Raw genomic sequence first — 16,413 nt, forward strand, 5'->3', positions numbered from 1 at the left:
GACGATCTACAGGCAATCAGCTAGCTTCTTCAAACCGACAACCACGTCATTTGATCTCTGAAAGTTGACGCTCACACGAAAGTCTTGCAAGGGAAAGAGCGCGTCGATTTTTTACATGTCCTGTTGCGGGCGATGGCTGGGTTGGAAATACATGAAGCAGTGGCGAAGATGAGTCATGAGGAAGCAGGCCCAAAAGTTTCATACATGAATCGCATGCATTGCGAACGCGGCTGTTATGGTCTCGACCTCTCTTTCTTCACGTCGCAAGAAACAAATAAGAAGGCCTCCAAGATTGCTATTCCGAAGAGGATCGACGGCAGGCTTAGTGCTACACAAAAAGCTACTACGGAGTACATGGATGCAAGACGTGATATGTTGAGTCCGCCGTTCAGGAGAGAGACGGCAATTCCTCCACTTCACGTGCTAACTTCTACTGAGCCTAGTTCTTAGCTCATGCTATGCTGTCTTCTGGATCTTTCTGCAGTGTTGAGGCTGGAAGGGGCTCTGGCTTGAGAGATCCGCAATCTGGGCAGGATGATCCTAGCCTGGCCCTTAGAAAGGTACTTATCTTCTTTCAGCTACACGCGTAGAACAAGCAGAGAATAGTTGGCAGAGCCCACCAGCATAACCGTAGCAGCGATATACGGCACCTAGGATAGAAGGGTTAGGTAATTTATTTCAATTTCTCCTTATCTCTCGAGTTAGAAATCAACCGGTCTTACGGTAACACTTTCTACAAAAGTCTAAGGTACTACTATTGGAACGGTGGTTTTCTTCTAGATATTGAATTGTGAGGCTGGGCAAAATAGCTTTCGTGGTCAGAGGCAAAACCTCGAGTCTGCAGGACGAAGATCAAGAACTTTACAGCTACACAGACAGTCGATGAAACAACGAGGTTCATCATGTTCGAGTACAGATGTTCGCGAGAATACGCCTTTCTAAAATCTTCATGGGGATCCTGGGATTCTCCAAATTCAAGTGGGTTGCACGGGCTAGCGTCTCTTTCACCGCTCTACGCTCAAGCTTAGAGCAATTTCCCCTCATTTGAATGAATAAACTAACGCAAGGTGAAATTCTCTCATCGGGACACTGCAGGGTGGCGAAGAGAGCTTAGACCTCCAGGCTGCTAGTATGCAATCTCGCAGTCGCAGGATGCTTGTACTAAAGCCTAAAAGAGTGGCCCCACTGTCTATCAAAAATGTTACATCGCTAGTCTCTGTGCGGAACTTGGCAAACGATCAACTTTTGGGGTCTTGAAGTCCCGATTCGCTGTCGAAAATGTTCACAGCATCGTTAGGTTCTGAGAGATCCTGGACGGCACTAAAATCACGTTTCCTTCTCAGACGTGTCCACACCGTCATTGAATTCCGTGGACCCTGTCATTTATTTCATCATGGAGTACTCCAGATGTTGGTACCTTTGCTGTCAAGACTTCTTGTTCGCATCCACCACCTACAAGGACAGGCAAAAGACCTTGACCCTCTGCACTGCCGCCCATCTAGATCCACAAACCCCTACCTCAACAGCTTGCTCTCCTTCGATAAGCTCCTTGCCTACACTCTCATCCTCCTCGACCCCGGCGTTCTCTTACGAAACAACAGTTGCAAAGCCGCTCACCACAGACCCTGTACAGAACAAGCGTTTTGGGAAAGAAGAACCTTTCTTCAGAGTGGAAGACTGAACATTTTAGGGATACACACATCCTCTCAGAGATGACCATGTTGGCACCAAGCTCATGAAAGACATAGTATTCGATGTTCAGCCGTGAGCTGGTCGAATGTCCTGCGGAACAATCGACCAAGGCAAGGTAGGGCGGACCAACGATATAAGAATACGAGCTCTTCGATTAAACCCTCCGCCTTGCCACCAAACGGCTCGAGAGGACTTCCAGCAGCGATACCATTTGCTCCATCACCAATAGAGACCCGTAAATCCCGCTAGAAAACCTTATGCACCAGGGTCTTTTGGTCTCCGAATATCGTCAACCTAGCTTGCCACCCTAGGTCGTCCACGAAAGGGAACCCACCGCCCAGAATGGAAAGGCCTCGTATCTACAGCAAGCGTTCAAAGTGAATACTGGATCACACCAAAGCAGTTGCCCCTCGACCCCGAGAGAAGCACGTTCTAGATCCACAAGTTTTACTTCGAATTCGCTCTCACAGTTGGCCACGAGGTCATTCACGCATACGGATCCGCCATCGACTCCGAGCTTCTTATAACCTACGTGGAGATGAGCGAGATATTACAAGAAAGTCCTGCAATAAGCCCATTCACAAGTGTCAACGTATGGCCAAACTAGGAATCCTCCTGATAGACAAGGTCTTTTGGAGGAGACGCTTCTCAACAATCTGCGAACCCTGACACGACAGACTGTGACAACATTGATCACTGTGCACGGATATTGTTCGGCCTTCGAGAAGCCAATCGCAACAACGTGCAAGGCCTATTCTTCAACAAGGGCTTAGGGGAATGCCAGTTGCACAATCGAGTCTGGGCATCAGTCAAGCATGCGGAGCACGAACAGGCAACCTCCAGAAGAAAGGAGGATAGAGATGTTCTGCAGCAACCTTCAGCATTTACCCCAATCTTCTCACCTGCCTCTCCGCCTTTGGACCCAATCGCCGACGTCTGCAAACAGTCATAGCCCAACCCGGAAAAATAAATATTCGGTGCAGAGCGACCCACCATTTTCGACCCTCGCCGAGGGATCACAATCCAGGAGAGCACCCACCAGAAACATGTCGTTGAACTACTTAGAACCACACGCCTACAACTCGAACAGCCAGACTCCGAAGTTCAGAGATGTAGACGAGCCCGAGCACTCGCAAATCCTCCTTGCTCTTCAGCTACAGAACAGTGTTGGTATCGTTCGTTTCTATCCTAGCGACACCACTCAGAACCTGGCACGAAGCGACAAAGGATTCGGCCCGCCTTCACCACGAATGCAACTGCACCAAGGATCGAATAACTCTCGAGAAGCAACCCAAGAGCCGTCGGATATATCCCTCTGGGTGCTAAGGGGTATGCGGACCCAGACGGTTCGCGAGAGAACAACGGCGGGGCTGGATGCTGAGCGGCAAGGCGCATGATGTGGGGTCTCGGAACCGGGCCTAAGGTATCTAGAAGCTATCGTTCCAGGAATCTGTATCCAAAAAAGCGGTTCAGCCAAGCTGTCAGTCTTCCTGCTGGGTCGTTGACTTGATCAGCTAGGTACGAACATTTGCCTTCGGATGTCCCCGTTCTACATCCCGCCTTCTGCCTCCTAAATCCTACCTCGACACTCTGTCGACGAGCTCTTTCCTATCCTCTCAAGTATCCAGCTGTCTCGAGCATCCTCCTCTTCCTAGAGCTACCAACCATCGACCTGCGCGAATGCCTGGCGCCATGCATCTCTACATCGCCTACACTGATGGGTGTCTATTTGAAGGCTTGGGGACCGGGTGGCTGGATTGTGTTAGCCATGCCTGCGGTGGAAACTCTGTTTTGCAGGCATTCCTCTTTGAAATTGAAGGGTGGAAGGTCAGGGCGCCAGTAATCGTCGTTTTGGCTACGCCGGTGTATGAGCTATTGTTGTTCAGCAAGGCAGTCTGTGTTGCGCACTGTTACTAAACCAGCCTCAATTGAAAGCTTTCCCTGTTATGTGTACCAAGCATCGATGACTGATGTGTAATGCTACCCGAGACAAGTTCGCGAGGTGCCTACAGTAGATACAGCAGACAGACGTAGCCAATCTGAACGAGCAGGCACCATTTTGTCTCCGCGGCGCGCACTTGCAATTTTGTAGCGAGACACACTCGCGGTAGAAGATAGCTGCTGCTATGGTAGAAGCGGGAATCATTGACGGTGCAGAGCAGGGCAGCATCAAGATTCAATCTCTTCGTGTCAGCGACCGATCTGCTCGGCGCGGGAGTTGAAGTGCCAGCTTCGCGTCAAACAGCTTCCTTTGTCTTCGAGCAGCGGAGGCTCAATGAAGGGAATGCGCTAAATGAAATCAGGGCCGAGGAATGCATCTAGCCTCATCCGACCCCCGTGACCTTTCTGCGGGACTGACTATACAGAACCACGCACTCTCTCCAAAGACTATGATGAGCAGCAGGGAACTGCAAGCAGCCCAGATGTTCAATGAATCCCCGGCAGGGATGCCACACCTTCACCTGGGACCGGAACCGGGACACAGCAGCCGAATGCTGGCCCCCAGTGATCGATGAATGCGGCACTGCTTTGTTAGACCACTCAGCAATATGACTCAAGAGAGGCAGCATGGGTTTTTGTTGCATACCCTACTGGCTCCAAGTCAGAACCTCCGATAGTCAGCACCAGAGTCCACTATGCCTCCTAGAAAATCAGCTGCTGAAAGGGCGCGTGCCGATGGACGTTCCAAGATCCCACCAAAGTGCAAAGTGCAAGAGGATTCAAAAGGAAAACGGATGCCTGGGCTGACAGATATACCCATGGGCGGAACGGATACGGCAGCATCTGGGAAGGGCATGGCCCCGTCGCCAGTCTACGAGTACGATCCATTGCCATGTTTGGATGATGAGCCTGAAGGAGGTCTCAGGTGGGTCTACAATCCGGTCCCATGCGCGGAACTTTTTTGGACTAACGAACCTTGAAGCAAAATTGGCAGGGCGGACTTCCGAATCGCAACGTTCAAAAAGATCATTGAGTGGCATGAACGCAACCATCCGGGTGCGGTCCCAACATGCAAAGCCAGCCTCGCGGATGCTATCGCTGCGCGCGAAGCTCTGAGTGATACTCCAGAAAACCATAGGGTTGGGTAAGTCGGATTCCCTTGCCCAAAGACATGGGCGTGCCCAGAGGCCCCCTCCTATGTTCATGATGAAATGGCAGATTCTAGCCTGAAACCGTGACATAGAGGATTTCCTGGGCTTGTTACTGTTAGAAGATGCCGTTGGAAGAGAGTCTAACGTCTGATAGTAACCCGGAAGCACCCAAGCTTATCGTTTTGGAGCGGGTCAAAGATCTCAAAGAAGCGCTCGCACACTCAGAATTTGAGCCGGAAAAGGTGAACATTAAAGCAGCCATCGACGCATATGAGTCCGGAGAGGTCGGATACAGCAAGGGCTACACACTGATCTGGGCTGGGCAAGTCGTCGATACCGCCGCAACATATGGCGAGTTCAGCGTCAATCGCGCAGAACGACTAGACCGTTACGCGGAGAAGTACGGCCCACACTGGCTATGGTGGGAAAGTCCTCTGGATTTGCATCCTAATGATCAGCTCCAAGCCAAAGGATGCCAAGTCATCCCTAGACGGGCTCAACCAGGTGGATTAGGCCATTTCTGGATCCACCAGGTATAACAAGAATTTCTAACTTACACAGTCTTCGCTAACCCTGAATCAGAGATACCAGAAACAATCAGGGTTCGTGATGAGGCTTCCAAACGAGGGTGGTGAAGGAGACTTAAAGCCTTTAAATGCCAGCGAAAGAAGCGCTTTCCAGACCGACGCTCATGGACGAGTAAATTGCGGCGATTTGGGCCCAATCTATGAGATGCCATCTATGCTTGACTCGGGTGCCTCCTGCGCTTCGCTGTACAGTTCAGACTTGAAGGAGCTTGGGATCGTCAAAAAGCATTACAGCGCACAGAGTTATGGGAGTTTCAATCTGGCAAATGGTGCTTTTCTAAAACAAAAGATATTTGAGTTGCACGTTGAGGTTGGCGGCAACGAGGGTACCCCGATCATTGACCCCAAGAACCCAATAGTGCCGGGTCGACTCGCTATTGGAGGAATCTTCCCAGTGGTTGAGATTCCGCAACGAATTAAGAATCCCTTCGAGGAAGGAAGCTACATAATCAACAATAGGCTGTCGGGTATTATGCCTTTTCTGTCTTCATACCTGAGCATTGTTCCGGGCAGTAATATTATGCTTCTGGGTGAGAACCGGAACGACATCATCGGACACTACAAGATGCCACCCTTCCGCGTGTGGGACTTCCATGGGTCCCAAGAAGCACACATAAACCCGCTTTTCAACTATATCGACAATCCACTGCTCTACTTCCACCATCAAGCCGAACAAATCACGGAACAAGACCATACGCCTTTAGCAGTTCAAACAACAAAGGATGGACAGACCTATATGGTGTCTCCCCAGAATGGACAGACCTGACAATGCAGAGTAACTTCAGATTAGGGGGCATCCGAGCGAGTGCGCCCCTCAGAATAGATTTCTTTAACCAGTTTGCGCAAATTCAGCATCTGTGGCCAGGCTTCACTGCTGATGCGAAGGCTAGGTGGGTTTTGGAGTCAGGATCTCGGGGCTTTTATATTTTCAGTAGATGAAGTCGCAGCGCCTTTTTTGAGCCTACGTCAGCGATTCTGAGCACAGTTAGCCGGCAATTGTAGTAGGCTTGTGTTGCATTGACCAGTGTTAGCGAAAGCTGTTTGCAACAGCGGCATTCCGTTAGCCAAGTCGACGACCAAGACTCGAACCATTTATTCCAAGCGGATACTTCCGTAAAAGTAGAGGAATGCGTTTAGTTTTATAGCATCGCGGCGACGGCAGTCTCGATTCACATGTATGGCAAATGACGCAGATTGTGACTTTCCAGGAGAGATCTCGAAGTGTACCAGGCATTGAGTCAGGCGGAGGTCCATACCTGTACTTCCCGTCTCAAGCACAAGCTTTATATCTTTGAGAAGACGATACTAGCGTTGGTCAGAGCTATGGTTTCCCGTATCGCTGTCGCGAAGAAGTGCAGATTGATGCTCCCAGCATGCAAGGTCTGCAGTTCGGTTTGTTGAGTTCTGTCTTGGAAATTCATGCTTGCCACGTCGTCTCCATGATCGTTCAGGAAGTTTGATTGCCGCCTTTGGGAACGTTTTGACATGGCCGCACTTAGGGGCTTCGAAATGGCGAAGTCCGGTTGTCTCGATGTAGTCCCAGTCGAAGCCCGACTATCCCAATCTTTGCATCAGCATGCCAGGTGCATACAGCCTCTTGAACGCGAGCTTTACAGGATCAAATTCACCCTCGATCGACATCCGTATGGTATGCAGTCTTGGGAAGCGTATTACTGCCTGACTGATCTTTCTCTCCCTGCTCATAACGGAGTTGCCTAAGACCTTCCCATCTCTCATCAAGATCTCGTCGGCTGATCCGCCCAGCGACTCTTGTACCGTGCCCCATGTCCTCTTCGATGCCGATAAACAATGAATCGGAAATTTTATAGCGCCTGTGGTAAGGTTGACGTGCCAACCAGCTCTCTGGCTGAATCTTCTTTTCCCAGATTCCACGATCAGGACATTATATCAGGCGATCGGTTTCATAGAGGAGACTGGTGACACGTTTGCCGGGTAAGGGGAGAGACAGATCTCTTCCAGTCGTTGGATGAATTGACTGGTATAGAGATCATGCACTTCTGGAAGCAGATGCTCAGAGCTTGTGCCAGTTGGAATTTTGTGCAAAAGATGGAGGCGTTTGATATCTAGTGGCTAAAGGAGTAGAAAACCTTGTACACAGGTTCGGGAGGAAATTGTCCCACTCTCCATCTTGACATGTTGAGCCGCGTGGGAGCACTCTCACTGTGTACAGGAATTGGTTGGACCAGCTTCAAGTTTTCTAGACATGGGTGTGGTCGCAAACCATGGTACACTGTGTATTCTCAGGTCAGGGATTTATGCATTGATGATGTATCGCAGAATTGGCATGAGCATTGCAGCTCTGTGAACTGTTCAAAGGTGAAAGGGAGCTGAAAGGTGAAATGGGTGCTCGTTGCCTCGGGGAAACTTCGGCGCTGGGTGAGGTCACGTGTCCTCGTGTCCACGCAAATCGTGCTGGCGAGATTGGCTTTGGTCTTGCGACAATCGCTGTTCCTGTCACTTAGGGCGCTTGATTGTCTTCAAAAGCGGGAATAGGGTCGTGTCGCTAACAACATTGTGTCCGGAGACCTTTCAAATACTTGAACATCTATTCCAACCAGCAGGCCAGTTCCCAAAGTCTCTCACTACTAATATACAGCATTATCGAAATCCATGTCTAAATATGGGTGAAGCGACGACTCATACACCCGAAACCCCAGCTATGAAACCAGAGTCATACCTTGCGGAACTTTCACAGCCGCATTCGCGGCAATCCCAGGAGGTCTATAATAGCACAATCCCTCGCACTCGCTCTGTCGGACATAGTTGACGGTCAGGATCCCCAAGGTCCTTGGGTCATTATCGTCGCTAAACGGCACGCTGCCGCACCCCAGACAGTGATGCTCAATCATTTGCTGCATCTTCAACTGGATCAACGCACCGTCCACGCCCGCCGCCAGTATGTTCCCCTGCATGAAAATGCAGTAGAAGCCCCAGGTAATCCAAGGGTTCGGGTAGACATTGTGCTTCATGCAGGCGATATCTTGCCCAGCATAGTAACGGTACCCAGTTGGGATGGCGTACGTGTAGTCGCGCAGGGTGTGCATGACACCCATTTGGGCAGAGCCGATGCACATGATTACGCTGCCTTCGCAGTTCAAGCCCATGTCTATCTCTGAGATTGGAGAAGTCAGGTTTCTCATATTGATAAGATTGACACTGCCCGTGACATTGGATTTGGTCTGCAAGAGGTTCCGAGGTGTTGTGTATGTAGTAGTTACGGTCGTGCCGTCATTGGTGGTGCTGCTGCTGCCACTGTTAGAACTGTGGCCAGGAGGTATTTCTTCAGTGGGGATGACGTATACGGGCTCCGATGCAGATGCGATGGAGTCGGAATTTCTTCTCCGCACCATGTCTCTGCGGTCGTTGAAAGTAGTAGTAACCGTTGTGCCGTCATTGACCGTAGTGCTGCCACCATTGGGAAAAGGTTGCTCTGGTGGCAGGTCTTCAATGGGGAAAAAGTGTACGGGCTCGGACACAGAGACGATGGAGAGCGAGTCTCTCCTCTGCGCTAGGTTTCTGCGGTTTTTGAAAGTAGTAGTTACGGTTGTGCCGTCATTGACCATGGTGCTGCCACCATTAAGGGAAAATCGCTCTGGAGGGAGGTCTTCAGAGGGTATGATGTGTACGGGCTCGGATGCGCCGATGATGGAAACGCGGGAGCGGTCGGCGTTTGCGACTGGACTGGCTATGGAGGAATTGATGCAGAGGAGGGCAATGACGATGGCGCTGGAAAGCCATGGTTGGTGAGATCGAGACATCTTGACTGAAAGGCTTACAGGCTCTGACCGAGGCGAGGACGGAGCCGAGAGAACTTTCTAAAGGAAACACAGTATTGCTTGAAATGGAATCGATAGAGACAGTGAGTCCGAAGAAGGATTGGAAAAAGATATCAAGCGGCAACGGGGAAAAATGAGTCTGGTCAGCCTCTTACGTTGAACAGGTCAGGAAGCTCAGCTATGTATGATTATTTTCCATTGTGGATACACCAGGGGCTGACTAGCGCTTCTAGAGCGCGTCGCTGTGATACGCGCGTATGGTGTGACGCAGGTACGGCATCCCAAGGCGTGTCGCATATTTCATATTGCCACCCAAATTTACCGGGCTTTGGGAAGAACCTTGCTTCGATTGGTGATCCGTGATTACTTCATTTCGCAACGGTAAGTTGACTGTCGTCGTTTGTATATTTCGCAACAGCGTGAACGTGGGATTTCGTCATCCGGCATGTTTCGCTCAAGTCTTATGGGGGATAAGCATAGTGTCGTTTCAAGCAGGCGCATAGATCTCATCTAAAACATGTTTCGATGTCAGCATGCGCGTTTCAAAACCGCCAACCCACAGCGTACCATGTGGCCGAGACGTGCAAAGTTTCAAGCCGGACATATAGAGCAGGGGATAATACATGCGCCAATCGTGTTCGAATCCCAGATGACTGAAATGAAGATGCCTTGGTGGTTGACAAGCAGGACTGACGGATACAGAGTTACAAGATGATGAAAACCTCTCCAGATACCACCGCTTACTCATTAGCGCTCGAGAAGCCTTGGTTTGGCATGTATGTTCTTCAAGACAACAACTCTTCACCGTCTTAATTCTCTCACGTCTTAGCGGGGAGGATTCTTGGGCGATACCGGAATGATTGAGAAAATTGACAATAAAGGTCGAAGAAATTTGTAAAGACGGGACAATCAATCTGGTGACTTTCGCCCCCTTTCGCCCTTCCCTGCTGCATCATCATAGCCCGCATTCATGAGCTGACTCGCAACAATGGGTGTCCAGACGTTAATTCACGGTGTCCTGGAGTGATTTCTTGTAGTGTTGTCAGACTTTAGCTCGTACCCCGCTTGAGCTAAGTGTGTACCACAATCAAATCAGCGATGCAATCTTTTCTCTTTACCATCGTGCTATCCCCTTCGACGTAGGCCGTGATTCCTCGTACACTGTGCTGTAATGTCGGACCAAGATCCAGCCTAGCGCTACAAGGATGGTCGAAGATATCATGCTCACGAGGAAGACGCTTATGATCATCCCAACGATGAAGCAGAAGTGGATAGATTACGTACATTCCACATATGACATTATATTGAGAGGATGTGTCAGGTTTGCAGCATGAAGTCTGACGGATGAGTATGCACGGCAAGCTCTGTATCTCGCCTATCACACCAGCTCCTGGGTGTCGAATCCTTGACGTCGGCACCGGAACAGGCATTTGGACCATCGAAATCGCGCATGCCAGTGCATACCCCAAGTCAATGGCATCGATCTGTCGACTATTCAACCCAAGACCTCGGTACCTGCCAACTGCCAATATCAGGTTGCAAATGCAGACAATGACTGGACTTTCTCCAAGCCTTTTCACTTCATCCATTCGCGATTTTTCTATTCCGGCATGCATGATTGGCCAAGCTACTTCCGACGCTGCTTTGACAGCCTGAAACCTGAAGGCTGGGTATGGTCACAACAATGTAATTACCCGTTAATTTTCGATGACGGTAGTGCAGGTCCAGACTCGGCGCTCATGAGATTTGGTAATCTCATACATGAAGCGATGGCAAAAGGTGGCAATGACACTGCGCCGGGTGACAAGTTCAAAGATTACATGTTAACCAGGGATTCGCAAAGATGTCAGAGAAAGTCATGAGATTGCCGTGGGGGCCGTGGCCGGAAGACGAAGTTGGGAGAAACTGAGAAGGCTGCAGAGACACAATATCGTGATGGGGCTGGAAGCTGCGAGCACGACGCTGTTCACTAAACAGCTGGGATGGATGAAGGAGGAGGTCGAGGTGTTTGTAGGGGAAGTCCGCGAGGACCTTGACGGTTTGGGGAAGCATTTTTATGGTCGAGTGTAAGTCGATTGAGATTGGTCCTGAAGAAAATTTCCCGCTGACACTGAATCAATGGTAGAAATGTGCATTGGGCTCAAAAACCAGCCGAGACACAGCCTTAAGGCGAGGAACCTCAGCAATCAAGATTGATATGTATCTACGACCTAATTAGGTAGGCCTGATCAGTACCCATAGTCGTTACCCAGGGTTACAGGCAGCGCGCCTTTCAAATTTCCGTCAGTAGTGGTTCTTGGAAACCCGCACGGTCGCGGAACGCTTACAAAGTCGGATATGGAGGCATTTTCCCGGTTTCAGAGTTGAAAAAGAAGTGTGTTCTTCGGCTGTCGCATCCTTGGAACAGTGTTTCGGAAATATTCATGCTCCTTGAAGGTCTCGAGTATCCTGCAATAGCCTTGAAGGCTGTTGATCAAATCACAGCATCATCCCTCGGGCAGTCTTTTTCCAATCGTCTCTCGACCTATCGCTGCAATAGAAGTCTACACTCAGACCATGGGCCTGTAATTTCGAACTCAAGCGAGACATGGAAGCTTCCACCAGAACCTGACCAGCCTCATGGATTATGAAGGAGTCTATTCTCGAGCCGGTTGAAGGAGGTTCTATCGGACTCCGATAAGGTGAAAAGTGTAGGTGACTGGCGCGGCTCTACTTGGGCCAATGTCCAGGATAAAAGGCCCTTGAAGTAGACACACAGATTTAGTCTGAGAGACTGCCTCAAGCAGAGCCCTGATCAAAACCAGTGTTTCGGTTTTGGAAGCTGTAGACTCCAGCTGGTCGAGGTTCTCGAGCGACAAAGGCAATTTCGAAAAGCGACAAGCCTGAATTCGCGACACAGCGTCTCTTGCTTACTAGCCATGGCAGAAGCATGGGTTGGATGGCTGTCTACTTGTACCGTAAAGGAAGGAGGTTTTGCAACGTGTGGAGAAAGCCAGTAAACACACAGTGCCAAAGAGCTAGATGGCTCTATGTTTCTGACCGGAGCGCCGGCAGGGTCTGTAATCGATAGAACATCTGCGATAGACTTATTGTTTGGTTTCCATGACTGTAAGCTCTTAGGCTCTTCTGCAAGCGCTGAGTGTACTGCTCTTGGCACTTGTTTAGTGATCATTTGACAAATCCATGCCCCGCCCACAGTAAGAACGCAATTATTACCTGCGAAATCGGAATCTAGTCCTTGCAATTCGGGTACTCTACGCTGCCAACCCGGTGTGCACAGGATGTGTCAGACATTGCCAAGACGAATTACAAATGCAATTCATCATACCACTTCGCAGTTTGTAATAGCTGTTCTCGTTCCTAGTATCTATATAACAGATGCTCAGTCCGTCTCGTCCCAATAACCCAAAAATCTTCATCTATATCCTCAGCAAACCTACCAATATCTGACTTTTCCTCGCTAAGATTGTCCTACATACGCTTCCTCACAAACTTAAACCCTCACTCGATACGGCCAAACATGGCAGGAGACCTCATACTCGTGACAGGAGCCACAGGTCATCTAGGCTATCGAGCTGTAGTGCTCGCCTTGGAGGCTGGCTATCAAGTCCGCGCAGCAGTACGATCCCAGGCGAAAGCAGGAACTATACTTGCAACTCAGTCAATCAAAGCACTCGCCCCGGGTTCCAAGCTAGACTTCATCATAGTACCCGACATCATCGCCGACGGCGCCTACGATGACGCGGTCAAAGACGTAAAAGCCATCTTACACATCGCCTCTCCCCTCCCCGGCTCCACAGAAGACTTTGAGCGCGACATCATCACGCCCGCGATCAAAGGGACCACCAACATTCTCAAAGCGGCCGCGAAAGAACCCTCCGTCAGGCGCATCGTTATAACCTCTTCCGTCGTCGCGGTCATACCATGGGCAGAAGTCATAAATCCTAAAACCGACCACGTGTACACAGCCGACAAGAGCTTCCCAGACCCCTCAGGCCCGTACGAGCACAGCTTCGAAGCCTATGCCGCCGCCAAAACGAAAGCTTTGAACGCAACGAAGGAGTTTGTCAAGACCGAGAAGCCCACCTTCGACGTCATCAACGTGATGCCTGGATTCTTTGTTGGCAAGAACGAGCTCATCACTAACGCGAAGGACGTTTTGAGCGGGACGAACGCATTCGCTTTCGGCCCGGTCTTAGGTCGCGTATCGGCCCAACCCCTTTGGGGCAGCTTACAGCATGTTGACGATGTCGCCAAAGTTCATGTACTGTCGCTGAGCCCCAAGGTCGAGGGAAACCAAGACTTCGGCATACAGGCTGGGGGTACTGACGGCATCGTTTGGGATGACAGTATCGAGATTGTCAAAAGGCGTTTTCCAGAGGCTGTTAATGATGGCAGATTGCCGGCAAGCGGAACGCAGCCGACGAATAAAGTAGTCAAGTATGATACTACCAGGACGGAGAAGGTGCTTGGGATCAAGTTTCAGAGCTACGAGGATGCGCTCGTTAGCGTCACTGAGCATTATCTTGAGCTTCTTGAGAAGGAAAGTGGGAAGAGCGAGTTGTGAGGGTCCTCAGTGAGCTAGCACCTTAACGAGAGTTTCCAGCATGTTGAGTAGAAAGACTTTGTTTGCGTCGCAATGAATGATTGAAAGGTCCTGCGGCTTCTACGAGACGAGTCGTGAGACGGACATAGGCCAGTAGCGTTTTTTCGGTCCGCAAGGATCTTCACATCTGACTGACGCAGCGTCTGTTGCCCTTATTGAGGGTACAGAGAGGACCAAATCACCGAGCGAGCCACCGGCAGTGAACGTGGCATACCACTCTTAATCTGTTCTTTGCATGATGACTTATGAACATCCGCACTCATCACCCACCAGCTCGATTGTGGAAAATTGTGATTAGCCTCTATACGTCCACTTCCATCCATCTAAGTCTTGCTCTTGTCTCACTCAGAAAAATTGTACATACTTTCATCCCTCCAAGTCTACACCTTTCGGCCGTAGACAGCTACCCAGGCCTGTAACGCACAGTTATGGGGCTCTTGGCGTCGAACTGCCAATCACATATACTGATGATCCAAGTGTGCCTTATGCGAGTGTTTACATTGGGAGAGTGATAAATTATCACTCCAGCGCGGCTTCGTTCAAGTAAGTGCAAGATGACCGGATCTTCGCAGGTAGAACGTCCACCAATTAACCGCAGTTCTGTAAAAATATTTGGGAACCTCTCTAGGCAGGGTTTCCGTGTCGGCGGCAAAAGTTGTAGGGACGCTTTAGGCGTCATTCACCCGATTTTGGGAGTCAGATCTCTGTACCTTAGGGGGGGTTAGGGCACAAGTCCCCATTTGCAACTCGTTATAAGTCAACAACGACAGAAGTTAGAGTCAGAAATTTTGTTGATTATTTTGGTCTGGAAAATTATCGCATTGCCAAGTCATGGCATAGCCCGTCATTCAGGTTTGAAACCATTGTAATAATTGCCCTTCCGCTGTTCCAATCCTTCCGCTGGCTTCAGCCATTTAACTCTCTTTCCTGTAAACTGCTCGATCCTCGGTTTCAACACAGTCTCATGCTTTTCAAAGTCATCAACCGCTCCAATCCTCAAAGCTGCCATTCCAGGAAAGCCGGACGAGGCCGATACATCAGACTGCCGCAGACGCTGCAGAAGTAGGAGTCATGATGTGACCGGTTGCGATGGTGTCTGTCACGGCGAACTTGTGTCTTTGCCGCGGACGTAATTGAGAGTGTCATCTTTGAGAAGGAAATTCGAGGCGAACATGGAGCCGGTGATTTTTCGGTCGTCCGTGCATTGCAGATGAATTTGGAAAAAGGGTTAGAATGGAAGGCTGTGCTGTGGGGAATAATTGGACCAACGGTGTCAACCAGGTTGTCGCCTTCAACGGAATGGGATATTTGGACCGCGCCGCAGTAGCAGATTGATGTTGTTTTGGATATTTCGAAGAATCTGTATCCGGGAAGATACTTGACGGAAGCAAGATATCAAGAACCAACAGAAGTGAAGGGTCTTGAGAAGGGGAGATGAGGGGGAATGGAAGATCTGGAGAGGTCCTTTGACCCATCCAAATTGACGGCTCGATGACATTCATGATTACTGGTGTCAAACATTACTGACAAGTGGAAGCAGCAGTCTGAGTTTTGTCGTCCAAGAGAATGGTTATAGATGTGCGTGTTACACAGGCATGCATGTGCGTGATGCAGCAATTAAATCGATAGTTAAATTATTTTTATATATATTTATCTCGTTAAATAAGTCTTTATTAAAAAGATATAATCTACTAAAGAAAGATAATTAAAAGAAATAGCTTAAGAATTATCTTAATTAGATATTTATTAATATCTTACTTATAATTATTACTCGCGATATTAAAATATATTATTAAGATCTTAATTAATTACTATTAAATAAACCCTATTCTAATATCGCTATAATATTTAAAATATTATTTAAAGATTTTTAAAAGTAAAAGAATAATAATTATCTAATATAATTAGATGTGGAATTCTGAAAATACTTTATTTTATCTTTATTAGATCTTATTCTAAAGTATAATAGCGGCTAAAAAAGAATTTATAATCTTTTCTTCTTATAGCTATACTTTATTAATTACTATATTTACGAGATTTATAAGATATTTAAGTATATTATATTAGACGATATTATTAATACTTTACTTATTTAAAATAAGAGTATAATTATAATTAAGTAAGACTTCGTTAATATATTTAAATATATTTTTATAGTCGAATTAAATTTTTAATTACTAAGTTTCTTTTAGAATAGCTTCTATTATATTAATAGATTCTTATTATTTAGCTTATATATCGTATTCTTTATTTTTAATCTATTCGCTAAGACCCTTTATTAAATACTTATTATCATTTTATTTTAAAGTATTATTTTTTACTATCTAGATAACTTCTTCGCTATTCTTTTATCTAATAGCGATATAAGCTAATTTAATAACGACTTTAATATCGTCTATAATAATTATAATTTAAAGATAAATTATATTAAGAATAAGAAAAGTATTTAAATCGAATTTTTAAAAATTAAGTTTAATAGTAAGAAGATAGAGATTAAGCTCTCTTTCGATAAGTTAAAATAAGCGAGAAAATCGATAAAAGCCTTTCTAAATAGGCGAAGTATTTCTTATAACGAGCTTAAGTTAACGATAGATTTACTATTCTTCTTTATTAAAATAATAATTTCTAATAGAACTTTT

General features: G+C 47.9%; 5 protein-coding genes across 5 annotated transcripts; 3 read left to right on the plus strand and 2 right to left on the minus strand.

Annotated features, from left to right (window-relative positions):
- Positions 1-2,738: 2,738 nt before the first annotated feature.
- On the plus strand, positions 2,739-3,089 carry HO173_011571 (uncharacterized protein; the record flags this gene model as incomplete). The annotated part of the gene is made up of 1 exon (XM_037313451.1): positions 2,739-3,089. One exon carries the CDS (start codon positions 2,739-2,741, stop codon positions 3,087-3,089), a length of 351 nt encoding a protein of 116 aa, XP_037159723.1.
- Positions 3,090-4,328: 1,239 nt separating this feature from the next.
- Positions 4,329-6,137, plus strand: HO173_011572 (uncharacterized protein; the record flags this gene model as incomplete). The annotated part of the gene is made up of 4 exons (XM_037313452.1): positions 4,329-4,558; positions 4,616-4,777; positions 4,939-5,317; positions 5,367-6,137. The coding sequence occupies 4 exons, from the start codon at positions 4,329-4,331 to the stop codon at positions 6,135-6,137; spliced, it is 1,542 nt and encodes a 513-aa protein (XP_037159724.1).
- A 517-nt stretch (positions 6,138-6,654) lies between these two features.
- HO173_011573 (uncharacterized protein) lies at positions 6,655-7,157 on the minus strand (the record flags this gene model as incomplete). Its single annotated transcript, XM_037313453.1, has 2 exons — positions 6,655-6,925; positions 7,000-7,157. The coding sequence occupies 2 exons, from the start codon at positions 7,155-7,157 to the stop codon at positions 6,655-6,657; spliced, it is 429 nt and encodes a 142-aa protein (XP_037159725.1).
- A 122-nt stretch (positions 7,158-7,279) lies between these two features.
- On the minus strand, positions 7,280-9,150 carry HO173_011574 (uncharacterized protein; the record flags this gene model as incomplete). Its single annotated transcript, XM_037313454.1, has 2 exons — positions 7,280-7,389; positions 8,070-9,150. 2 exons carry the CDS (start codon positions 9,148-9,150, stop codon positions 7,280-7,282), a joined length of 1,191 nt encoding a protein of 396 aa, XP_037159726.1.
- A 1,953-nt stretch (positions 9,151-11,103) lies between these two features.
- Positions 11,104-13,735, plus strand: HO173_011575 (uncharacterized protein; the record flags this gene model as incomplete). The annotated part of the gene is made up of 2 exons (XM_037313455.1): positions 11,104-11,234; positions 12,634-13,735. The coding sequence occupies 2 exons, from the start codon at positions 11,104-11,106 to the stop codon at positions 13,733-13,735; spliced, it is 1,233 nt and encodes a 410-aa protein (XP_037159727.1).
- Between the last annotated feature and the right edge of the window lie 2,678 nt (positions 13,736-16,413).

This window comes from Letharia columbiana, assembly GCF_014066305.1.
Source record: "Letharia columbiana isolate WasteWater2 chromosome Unknown Sc0000063_s0, whole genome shotgun sequence".
Taxonomy (NCBI): domain Eukaryota; kingdom Fungi; phylum Ascomycota; class Lecanoromycetes; order Lecanorales; family Parmeliaceae; genus Letharia; species Letharia columbiana.